This window comes from Manacus vitellinus, unplaced genomic scaffold (assembly GCF_001715985.3).
Source record: "Manacus vitellinus isolate BGI_N305 unplaced genomic scaffold, ASM171598v3 scaffold_16_pilon, whole genome shotgun sequence".
Taxonomy (NCBI): Eukaryota; Metazoa; Chordata; class Aves; order Passeriformes; family Pipridae; genus Manacus; species Manacus vitellinus.
The window spans coordinates 3,977,780-3,990,281 of record NW_021939189.1 but is presented as its reverse complement, the minus strand read 5'-3'; the positions used below and the strand labels follow the sequence as shown (position 1 = coordinate 3,990,281).

The 12,502-nt window shown below is 42.6% G+C and overlaps 1 protein-coding gene across 1 annotated transcript in view; it reads right to left on the bottom strand.

Moving 5' to 3' along the window:
• The window catches only part of IGF1R (insulin like growth factor 1 receptor), a 142,425-nt gene extending 134,174 nt beyond the window's left edge, over positions 1–8,251 (bottom strand). The window contains exon 1 of the mRNA XM_029958783.1: positions 7,663–8,251. Within this exon, the coding sequence (XP_029814643.1) occupies positions 7,663–8,251 (589 nt within the window). The remainder of the gene's footprint in view (positions 1–7,662) is intronic.
• Positions 8,252–12,502: the final 4,251 nt, after the last annotated feature.

Here is a 12,502-nt window from a genome sequence, read left to right as displayed (position 1 = left end):
TTTGGGCAGGTAACCAACCACACGTTCACTTCGCCCAGCAAGAAACAGTAAACAAAAAAAACTGAGAGGGTGGTTTCCAGCTTTAAAAAGCACCTCAGACCCTCCCCATTTCATGGTGGGCAAACTCCTTGCTAGCTCATTTTTAGCGCTGGGCTGGGAGCACATGCACATTCCATTCCAAACACTGCAAACTGCACCGGGGAGGGGGAAGAAGAGACAGTCACAACTGAACCAGGCTGAGTTCACCTCCAAAGGAAAAGGCAATTCAACAGTCTGTATTAACATATTATTATCCCAGCATCTTTTTATCAAAGTTAATTCTCAGAGCCATAAACAGACTTGAGAAGGAAATCCCACTATTAGTGGGAAGGAAGGCTAAACAAAGGCTGTTTCATGACTGTTGAACACTGAAAAACTTGTTTGCCACCTAAAAACAATTTATGAAAACGCTTAAGGACTATTCATTCCTACATTCATGTGTGTTTGGGGAAGGAAAACCAAGAAAAAATGGTTCTTCCTATTCAAAAGTTTTAGAGAATGTGATTCCTATCCAGGATTGAACCTAAGTTTTACCCTTCCTTCCTAGGAAAAGTCAGCTGGCAAGTTCAGTGGCTTGGCTCACACGCCCACCTCCAAACCCCCTTCTTCAGCCTATTTCAGCCAAATTCAACTGCAGGTCAGTCATCACAAGAGATTATTTCTATACATTCCATGGAAATGGACAGCTGGGTGGAGGACAGATCATTTTAGGGCCCCCACCAGGATAAAAACACTGCAGCTTAAGCTCACCCCTCGTTTGACATCCACACGAGCATCACCTGTCAAAACAGAAATCCCCAGGAAAACCAACAAGCCGCTCCAAGCCGCACTCTTTGCACGGATAAGAGCCACAGGGAACTGCAGGGAACACTAAGCCAGGCTGAGTTTGCCTTGTCCCTGCGACATTTGCAAGAGCACAGCAAAAACACAGCTTTCTCCTGGTTTTACACTTGACATTTCCCTGACATTTTCCCTATAACACTGCTAGCTATTCCCAGCTCCCAGCTGTTTTGCAAATTCATCATAAAATTAAAGCCTTACATTAGATCTAATTAACCATCCAATACAATTGTCTATTCTATTATCAAACATTTGTCTAATATGTATCAATGGGACCTGGAAATGCACGTTAAGCACGTTAATCAAAGCTTTTGGTTCAATTTTAGGTGTGCCTTTAATTGCACAGATTTAACGTGGTTCTGCTGCACAGGAAGGTAAACCAAAAAATTCTGTAAAGAAGGCATCACCCTCACCCTGCTCTGGGTTGAAAGCAAGTTGCCAAGAACAGCAAAGTATTGCAGAAGTAAAACCAAAAGTGTTCTGTTTCTGACTCCAGCTAGCAGCAGATTATCACATCTCTGAACCATCACTAACACATAGTACTCTGCAAGTACCTTCAGGATGTTACTGAGATTTTAAAGCTTTTTTTTTTTTTAACTTTGAAATAAATAAACAACATCTTAGAAATTCTCACTGAGTCACACACATCAGCTCCTCTCCCCTCTGCTCCACAACCTCAGGCCCCTTAGGCTACAGAGTCATTCCCTTCTCCCATGAGCCTCCCTACAATGGGAGGTTAGACCAGGACTTCTTTCCAAGCACTGCACGTTGGAAGGTTGTCACGCACACAGTGTGATATCTGGGGATGCTTTTGGATCTTCCTGTAGGAAAGAGTGGCACTCTTTTTTCTTCCCCACCCTTTAGCACCCAGCATCAGGGAAACAACTGAGGAATTAACACACATGCAACCCAGAAAACCAGGGAATTCCCATTTCCTATCAGTGACCTCCAGTTATATTTCTGCAGTTTTTCTTCTGATGGTGAAATGGTTTCTTGGCAAGAGACAATTCAAGCACATCCATCAGAATGGTCTCCATGTAAAACAGAGTTTATATTACCCAGAGTAACTGGGTACCCTCATTTAACCACCCCATCGCTTACAAGGAATGGTAGTGCCACTGAAATCAGAGCATTCCACAACACATGGATTTCCCCTTCCCATCATCAGAAATGACAACAAAAGAAATAAATTCCTCCAATAGCAGGGAATGTGGCTACACATCACTTGGTGACCAGGAACACCTCTGGACTGACAAAGCAAGTCAAAGAAAGCATAAAACACAATGTCTTCTTAAGATGAAAGTGTGTGTGTTTACCTGTGAGTAGGAAAGACACAAGGAATTTTCAAAACCCTTGAAGACCACTTCAAACTTTTTGTAATTCTTTATTCCAAAACGCAGGGAAAATTTCTAATTTTTTTTAAAGTATTTTTAAAAGTTTGTTAGCCAGGGGTTTTTTTTTCCAAGTGTGTAGCAAAGTGTCAGCAGTGGACCAAGTTCACTGCATCGTGTCTCAATACTGGAAAGTAAAACTCCCAAACTTAAAGACCTCTCAAAACAAACAGTCCTCTACAAACCTTTATGCCAAAAGAAACCAGGAAGCCAAGATGAGTATTCAACATTAGCACTTAGTTTCCAGTGACTAGTGCAGGCTGCAAGATTCAAGAGATCCTTCCCAGGTTATGGCATTTCACAACAGAACAAAGAAAAATGGCAAGTATACATTTGTTTAATTTTAGCCCTTTTCTCAGAATATAAACCACTGCTACAGTAATTAACTGCAGATTGGCCTAAACTGCTCTGTGGCCATTCCAGCTTACTAATTAAATATGCTCTCACAGCCATAATAAAAATTCTGGGAAACCTCTGGCTGGAGAGCAGACTTCTCAGGAGGGGAGCGAAAGTCAGCAAAAAACTTCATTCAGAAGGAAAACACTAACAAATTTTTTTTAACATGCTCCAGATTTTTCTAACTCAGTGACACCAACTGTGCCTTTTACAATTATTTTTTTTTTTGGTCTGTTTTTTCCTTTCAGAAGATGTTTATTTGCTGAAGAGTTTGCATACCAACCGAACACAACCAACAAACAACCTGTCCATTTCAAAATATGGTCAGGTTTTTATGCTACTTATTTTTTTTAAACCAACAAAGGTAGGATTGGTGTTACATAGATCAACTTCACATTAAACCACATCTAATTTGCTTATGAAAGAGTAAAACTGAAAGCCTGTTGCGATATACACAATATCTACTATATTTCAGGGTTTAAGGAAAAAAAACAAACAGAAAGTTTAAAGGAAGCAGCAAACAGAAAAAAAAAAGGCATGCAAATGTAACTTAAAGCAAAATAAGAGTAATTTGATTCAGCATCTCTGGGTCCCAATTTCTTCCCCTCTCCTCGTGTTCACGTGTGTTCAGTATTTCTAAAGGACAGGGGAATACAGTGAATAGTCCTCAGAGAGGAGAAAACAAGAAAGAGAGCAGGGGAGGGAAAAAAACGTCCAGCACATGGTTTTCCCCACTACTCTGCTGAATGAAGAGGGAGCAGATTCCCAGCTGGCACACACTGTGAGCGCTGCACAAGTCAATGGAGCCATGTCAACCGATACCACTCAACTGCATTATCCGCTGAGCTCCGTGTAAACAAACAGGAGCAGATCCCGAATATTTGTGAGAATACATCATGTTACTGTCTCCATATGTTTCAACATTTTAGTAGAAGGCACATATGGACCACTCTTCCCACTCACTGTCATTCCCTCCCTCCCGCTCCTCACACACCGGGTATCTTTTCGGGCCATTGTCAAACCAATTCAGAAAGGAATAAGGATACATTTTCATTAAAAACACTTTGTGCTCAGCTGCCATCTGCTTCTTTATCAGTCTCCAAATCCTCACATGCCTTTGCCATGGTCCTCAGTTTCACACGTTGGGAAGCTGAAGTTTTCTCCTGTTGTTCTGGAAGCAGGGTCTACGTGAGCTATTGTTTCTCATGTCACATTGTATGTTCTGAACCAAGTGCTCACGGCCCTAATCCATGTTCTCTCTACAAGGCAAATTTACACCTCCTTTTTTTTATGCCAGTGGCAAATCTAATCTTAAAGCTCCCTCATGCACTTCAGATATTCACCATCACTGCTTTTACAGGAAGCATGGCTATTCCACCCCCTTTGGGGAACAGGGGAGCTATAATTTGCTCTCTCACAAGGGCAGAACCCAGACTGTGCTCTCATTGCCTCACACAGAAGCAGCAGCTGAACTCAGTATCCCCCTTCCTCACAGATATCTGTGTCCCCCCAGAACCAGATTCCTCATCTTTCTTTTCTCTGAGTATGAAAGGAAGTGTTTCAGCTAATACTTGACAGAGAGCATCTCCAACTTAATTATTTGTCCACTGTCCCCCCAGTTCAGGTGAAGTTTAAAAGACACAACAAAAAAACCCCACCTGAACACCGTATATCACATATACAGCTAACTGCTGGGTTTGCTATTACTTTCCCAAATAAGGAGTTTACCCAGTTCATTTCTTATGGCCCCTGCAATCCCAACAGTGTTTTAGGAAGAGTCAGCTGGACTTGCTTGAAAAAGAGCACAAGGGTTATGGTGGACAAGGGATCTTGAACTTCCAGGCAGGCTTTCAAGGGTATAATTTACAGTTGGTGCCTGCAGGCTTGGAAAGGCCTAGTGACCAAGGGAACAGACCTCAAAACTTAGTCATCAGCAAGAGGAATATAGAAAACAACCCAAGTTTTCTTTACAGCAGACCACTGGACAGGCAAAGCGAATGTGTCATCAGACACAGTTTTTCTGGTTCTCACACCAATCCCTGAGCAAGGTGCAGGCAGCTTCCAGAAGCCTCTCCAGCAGTCACAACTGCCAGAAAAAAAAACAAAACACAGAAGGCCATAATCTTATTTGTCTGTCTGGTCGCTCAGTTTTTGTCTTTTCCGTCTCCACCTGTGCCCCAAAGCATAACTCCTGCTGCAAACAAACAACTTCAGTCCTCTCCTTTTATCTTGAAGGGTTCTTCTACGTGGACCTGCAGCTCCAGGGAGGTACAGCTGGTATTTGATACACCAAAACAAAAGTAGGTGCAAGTCAGAGAGATGAGAGCGTGCCAAGCCCAACACAACGTGCTGCAGCTCCAAAGAGAGCAAACTAGTATTGCTGCTGCCTTGGGGCACTCCAAGGTAAAGGAATGTACACTACACAGAAACCAGGGCAACCAAGCTGGCAGCGAAGCCGCTGACGCTTTATGCTCAACCTTAAATATAAAAAACAAATTGAAGTTACAGTTGCTTTGTGGCTCGCTCTTCTATACAAATGTCCACGGATTATTTTATGTCAAACACAGCATATCCTTCCCTCCCTCCTCCCTCCACAGTGTTCCTGCACAAGTTATATTGAAGGAAGCACAAGCTTCTTCCTTCGTTTGTGAGCGAGAAAAAGAAGGAAAAAACCAACTTCCACTCAACAGCAAAATTAAACAGAAGCCAGGCTACTTAAAGTACCGAGTGTTCCCACACAACGTTTACCCGCCAACTTCAGATCTTTCAGCGTAAAAACCTAAACAAGGACAAGAGAGATTTAATACACACTCCTCCACAGAGCCAGAGCAAAGGAAAATAAAAAGGCATGGAGGAACCCTGAGTGACAGACAACATTTTCAGCTTAACATGACTGTGACGCACAAGGAGAATGTCAGGGTTAAATTAGATACTACACTAGAAAAATATTCCCTGGAAAATAACAGAGGTGTCATATCTCTACTGGTAGGAAAATGCAGACTGAAACACTCAGGAAGTGACAAGTCCTTGCTTCTATTCTTTTTCGTGTCTGGGGTGATTTTGTACTGCAAGAGTCCTCTCCAGATCAGGAGTTCAGTGCCAAAGCACCCAAGCAATCTAACAGGAGAGACAAAAAGCTTCCTTTGGAGCAACTGCACATTTATACCTCCCTTCTTTTCCCTCAGAACAGGAGTACTTTGGGGTTGTTTTCTCTTTTAGATGAATGGCTAGCAAATTTGAAGTCCTCTTCCTCCAAGTCAGTGGCTTATCACAACAAACAAATTAGAAAATAGGTCCAAATTTTCTCACTCCTTTTATAGATTAGAACTTGATCGTTTCTTTCTATGCTCTGCACCTTAAGATACTCTAAACCTGATGGGTTTTTTCCACAGTGTAATGCTCATAACAAGCCTTTCAAGGCTCGTTTCCAATACTTGCTTTCTTCTTCACAATCTCCCATGAAAGGAGATGAAAGCATATAGGGGGAAAAAAAAAAACGTTATCTACACCCTTGCCTTCAAAGTCTTGCTATCACAGTCTAACTAAGACCTCATTTTATTTAAACAGATTTCTTCTCATGTGCATTTGGGATCCAAATTATTTTAACATTCCCCTAGAAGCCAAAAGGGGTTTTTTGCACATTACTTCTGTCTACTCCAAACAGCCAGAGCACACAACAGAAAGCAAGTTAAGTCGTTGTATCTCATTAAATACGCTCTGGTTACATCCATTCAAACCACTGAAGGCACCGAGGTTGCACAGGAATCACCTTGGTCACCCTCTGTAGACAGAGTTAGTCTGTTAATGAAGACATAAATTTGGCCTGAGGAAGCCTAACGTTTCACAACAACACTCCCCTCACCCTGGACAAAGCACTGAGTCTCCCAGTAACAGGCTGAGGGGGGTTTCTTGCCTTTGTTTAAAAAACAAACTTTATTTCCTGTAAGTATTGATAAAAGCACATACTCCAAATGCCTTTTTCCGGAGGTATTTTTGGCATGTGTTGACTGAAACTGCCCTACAAGCTGCTTTAATTGCAGTTCTAATTGAGCACGAGGAGGGTTTCACAAGCAACTGATGAGCCACTTTAGAAAAATCAACATCCCCAAATGAAGGTAACCTGAATTATACTGGTCCTGTTTTCTCTCACACCGTGGTGTTTCCTGTCACTATGGCAGCTTTGGTCAAGATGCCATGTGGAATTTAGGCACAGTGACGACTGCTTGTAATTAAGCCCTCCTGCTACTGCAGGGCTCAGCTTTCCTAAAGTTCCAGGATGAACTCAAAAAGCCTGCCATGGAATCGTGTTATCTGAGTAAACTATGTGCTTGTTTACTCTATTTTTAAAAAGCGAGAAGAGATCAGGTTTTGTTTTTGCTAAATACTTGGCTATCAGAAAGACAAGCACAAAACAGGCAGGGATGATTCTGTCAGGAGCCACGATGTCCACTGACTCTTTGACTCTGCAGACTGTACTGCCCAAACTGATGCCAGTAAACAAGTACAGAATTTACCATTACAGGGATTTCAGAGGGTGCATCCAAGGGAAGCAAAGAACAGTCAGAGGAAGTCCAGTCAACAGCTTCATAACAGCAATGGCTCTGGCACGCAAAGAATGTCCCTCTAGCAAGGAGGTGATGGCACTTGATGGCCACCTCCTGCCAAAGTCCTCAAGGGAGCTAAAACTGGCTCCAGCTTTGCTATAATGGCTTTAGTTCTATACTTACACTTTTCATCTTCTCCACAGAGAATTAATTCAGGGAGTTTGTTGGGTTTGGGGTTTACAGTGGTTGTTTTGTTTTGCTTTTTAAACCAAGTTAGATGAGCCTCTACTGGTTGGGTAGGAATCTATTTGTGTGGTAACTGGGTAGCTCATGTTAACTATACACAGCTAGAGCAAAAGTTTCAGTTGCTAAAGAGCTCAAAATAAACCCACAAAATTAAACCTTCACTTCAAGGAGAGGTAACAAAAACACAGTAGCTACTGAGATCTTACTTTTCTGGCAGTGGTTGGTGGTCCAGCAGCGGTAGTTGTACTCATTGTTAATGGATGTCTTCTCGCACAGCGGCTTCTCTTCCATCGTTCCCGGGCACAAGTCCCCACATTCCTTTGGAGGTTTATTCCCAACGATGTAGTTATTGGACACCGCATCTAGGATGAGAGACCAGTCCACCGTGGAGAGGTAACACAGGTCCGAGTTCTTCTCGATGCGAATGGCGCCGCGGGTGATGTTCCTCAGGTTGTGGAGCCCGATCTCTTTGAGATTTGTCATTTCAAAGATCACCAAGGCATAGTTGTAGAAGAGGTTCCTGCCACGGATGACGGTGAGGTTGGGGAAGAGATCACTGAGGCTTTCCAGGCCCGCCACGCGGAACAGCAGCAGGTAGTCCGTGATGACGGTGAGCTTCGGGAAGCGGAAGCTGCGATAATCCTCTGCCTTGGAGATGAGCAGGATCTGCAGGAAGCCCTCGATCACCGTGCAGTTCTCCAGGCGCTTGAGCTCGTGGATATCATTGCGAATGTCGACGTTTGGCCCGCAAACTGAGAAGGTAAGAGGAGAAAGACAAGTCGGTAAATAAGGCATTTCCAAGCCTTTCTGAAACTGGAACACAAGCGGGATGTGCCGGTGGCCAGAAAATTTTTAACTTCTTAATTAGGTTGCAGTGTTAAAATAGAACCCGAGGGCTTGATTTACACCTGCACCTAGCCTATCACCACAGGCACTGCCAGGAGCAGCACAGGGATGGCAGCACACAGAGAAATGCTGCTTTATTGCTGCTGTTGACAAGAGCTGCACTGAGGAACACAAAGACAAACCAAATGCATCTGCACACTCTGCTCCAAATCAGATCATGGCTCCTGTGACCTGAGCAGGGCTGCAGCCACATCACTGCAAACAGAACAGGTGATACAGAAGGTGGTTCACTGGCCATTACACTGCTAATCTACTCCCCACCCCCCTTAAGACACAAAGGGGACACTTCCCACAAAGTTACAACTTAAGCCTCAAATCACTCTTTCTTCCCTGAGTCATGAGCCAGGCGAGCCCTAATTCTTGGAATACTAGTCCTGCTACAATCCTAGCTCCATGGACTGGTCAGCACTTCCTGCACTGGGACTGGGAAGAAAACAAAGTGCTTGGACTTGTAGCAATGCACTGAATTCCTGTTTGCATGTTCCCGTAAACCAAGTTTCACTAATTTTGGCACCAACATATAAAAAGGCTTCTTGAGTTCTAAGAAACACAGGATAAATTTGTTTACAAGAACACACAGCATCACAGTGAGGAATTTCCCCTTGAAAACAGCAGACTGAACTCAGTGAACTCTCAAGAAAACAATGGCCAAAAGGATTTATTCCCTAATAAATCTATATATTAGGTCTTTCCACACTAGACACATATCACAATAACAATGTTAAAGGGGCTGGAAGAAGTGTGTGCTAATAATGTAATAATTAGACACATAAACTGCACTTTGATGTAAAACAAAGAACTACAGAGTGTAGAGAGCTGTTGTTCTTCAAAACCCTCAGAGCCGGCCTTCTATGGAAAACATGGATAAAAAGATTCCCCATAATAGATACTAAGTTGCTTGTAAGCAAACAAAGCAAAAAGCCAATTTATTTAAGCAACCCAAAACTCAAATAAACCCGAAGCAATTCAATTTTGTGGAAAGGTTCTCTTTTAATGCACGCTAGGCTTAATTATTTTAACAACATCTTTTCCTCAGACAAGGAAAAGGTCTAAACAAGCACTGGAGCCAAAAAACTTAAATTCTAACCCAGACAAATTGTCCAGAGATTCAGAAATTGCGCTCACAATAGAAAGCAGCCCTTCCATCCCACAACACTTATCTAAGGCTAATAACTTAAGCTAACAAAGGATCCAGAACATGAGCAAGCTAAAACCACAGCAACTCTAATACCCAACAAGGACTTAAAGACTTCTAAGTCTTTAAAAGACTAAAGGACTTTCTGGTTAGTGGGACAACATAAAAAAATAAAATAGGGCGAAATCTTTGTTAGGAAACAGATGTTTCTACACAAACTATTACCTAATCTTCCTTCTGTAAAGATTCAAGCTGAAAGCAGAGGCTATTAAATGTGACTTGCTGCACTGAAGCAACAATTTGCAAGAAAGTTCATTCCCTAGACCTTTAAAAAGAAAGAATAAACAACAAAACTAAAGTACCAACAGTAACACTTGGTCATCATGTCCAGTGAGACAGGAAATCCCCATTTGAGCACATACTGATTGCCAAAAAATCGCATGCTACTGCCTGGAATATGGGGGTCAAGGCTTGAACAACTTCAGGAAAGCACTTAAAGGAGTGACTGGGTTGGTATTACCCAGCTCTAGAAGCCAGATGGAAGAGGCAGAATTTAAAGAGCTCCAAGACAGTAGATCTGGTAAGAGATGTACTGGTTAGTGCAGAAGTGATGCCTCTCTCTCCTGAATCTGTAGGAAAGGCAACCTCGTCCCAGATTTAATTCCTTTAATGAGTTGCTCCCCACATCTTGCTCCCAACTCCTGAAATTGTCTTCCAAAGCCACCATCCCTCCACCCACCCCCAGGGACAGAGCCCTCAGCCCAAAGCACAGCCCAGCAACGACACGGCCGTGTTGACACTCCCACACTGGGCTCCTCTTGTTTTAAAAAGGCAAGCTGGAACACACAGAGTTTTTCCCATTAAACCATTTTGGTTTCTGTCTCTACCTGCTGGCAGGACAAGGGGAACGTCACAGCTCCCGCCGCAGCAAAGCAAAAGGAGAGAAATTTATTTTCCTGCCATAAAAGTTTAGAAAGCCTAACTGCTCCAAGCCCTTTATTTCGTTAGAGAAATAAAATTTGCACTTGTGCTGACATTTTGCAGGCAAGGTTCCAGAGTGATGGGTTTAAAAACAGCTGAGTTACAATACCCTAAAGAACAATTTGTAAGAGAAATGGCAGCAACGTTAACTAAAGCATTATATATCTGTTCATGTCTCTGTTTGAGGCTGGGCTTTCAAAGTCATACTGCTTTTAGCTTTATGATTGTTTCAGCTTGAAAGTTACTTAATTTGAGACATTTAATGCTTTTTATAAATCAGGGAAATTTCTAGAGCTTTATGGCAAAAGTTTGCACTCGCTTGCCTCAGTTATGAAACCTCATCCCCTTAATAGGGAGAAGGATGAAGTCCAAAGGGGTCCAATGCTGGGAATTGACCACAGATGAGCAGCTGCTGCTGTTTTGATTTAAGAACTTATTAGTTCATTAGTTCATGAAGTGAGTTATGTTTCGCAGAACTCCACATATATAATGAGAACTGCAGAGACCCAAACGTGAAACAGGACAAGCATCTTGGTCCATCCCCGACATTTGGGAAATACAGTTCCCATTAAAGCATTATTTTTTTTTTTAAAGAAATGTCTTTTAAGTTTACATTGTTCACCAGAGTTAATTATACCACAATATATCATCTTTTTCTCACGTTTTTCTCGCTGCCCTGAAAAGGATTATATGAAAAACAAATTAATCAGAGCTCAAAGTCAACTCCAATTTCCATCTGGTTGTGCTGTGTTTTCTTTGGATCCCATTTTAGAGAAAGCCTATATGGACTTACAATATAAACTGGTCTGTCAGACACAATGAAGTGCACTGAAAATGCTCTTTAGAGCATTTATACTCCATTTAACAGTTTTGGATATCCCAGCTTAGAGAACTTTTTTATATGACTGGGATAACTGGCCTTTGTTTCGTGTTCAGTTCAGATCTGGAAATTAACTATGATGTATTTATTTTGCTCACTAACAGAAAATAAAAATGCAACAGCTGTTTATTACCCTGCCCCACTAGTTCTGGGCAGATTATAAACACCCAGGATAATTACCAATAGTCAGATTCATGCTGTTTTCATTCAGCTGCTTACAGATTTCCAAGCCTTTCCTCAAACTGCCTATCATTTATCAGACTTATTCGAAACTAAGCACCTAATTCTGAGTCAGAAATTGGTTCTTTAAAGACAAAAATATTTATTTGTTAAAAAGATCACTCCCCAGTACAATAAAATACTAAAGAGAAGCAGTGCACTCTTTACCCAGATGAACACAAATGACTCCCTGGAAGTAGTTTTTTAGTGCAGAAGTCCTGAGCTTCACCTGGTATCCAACAAGAAGCCCACTTCTGCTCCTTTTTTCAGGGAGCATCTCATGGGCAAGCTGCAGGGCATGGAAACTTCCAAATAATCCACTCCACACCACTATCTTCCAGAGGACCTGCAGCCTATTCCTGGTCAGAGGACGGATCCAAGCCTGGTCACACAACTGAGATGGGGTCAATGAGCTACCAGGAAAAATGATTGCACATAACAGGTTCATATGATGAGAGCAATTCCTGGTCCTTGACCTGGCAGAACCTCCTGGCAGGTCCCTGTGTAAGTGGTGCTCCAGCTGGGACACCAGGGAGCAGGACTGTGAGCACACAGCCACACAGCCACCCTGCACACACACTGAGTGCAGCCTGGGTCAGCTCCAACACACAGCCTGGAGTGCAGTGATCCACTGGATTCCTCTCAACTGCAACTACGGTTTGCCAATGTTTACTTGGATCATAAACCATTCAGACATGGAGAATGCACTGCCACCTGGATAAACACCTGCTATTTCATCACCACCTACTACCAAACAGTCATTTACTCCAGGCAGCAGCTCTTCACTCTTTACCTACATCCACTAGTTACTTCAGGTCACTAGAGACTCCTAAAAGGACTTGCTCGTTGCCCTTCAGTGTTTGGAAAGAACCCTTCTTTCTCCAAAATGTCCTGCTATGACACACAAAGCAGCAGAAAGCCTTCT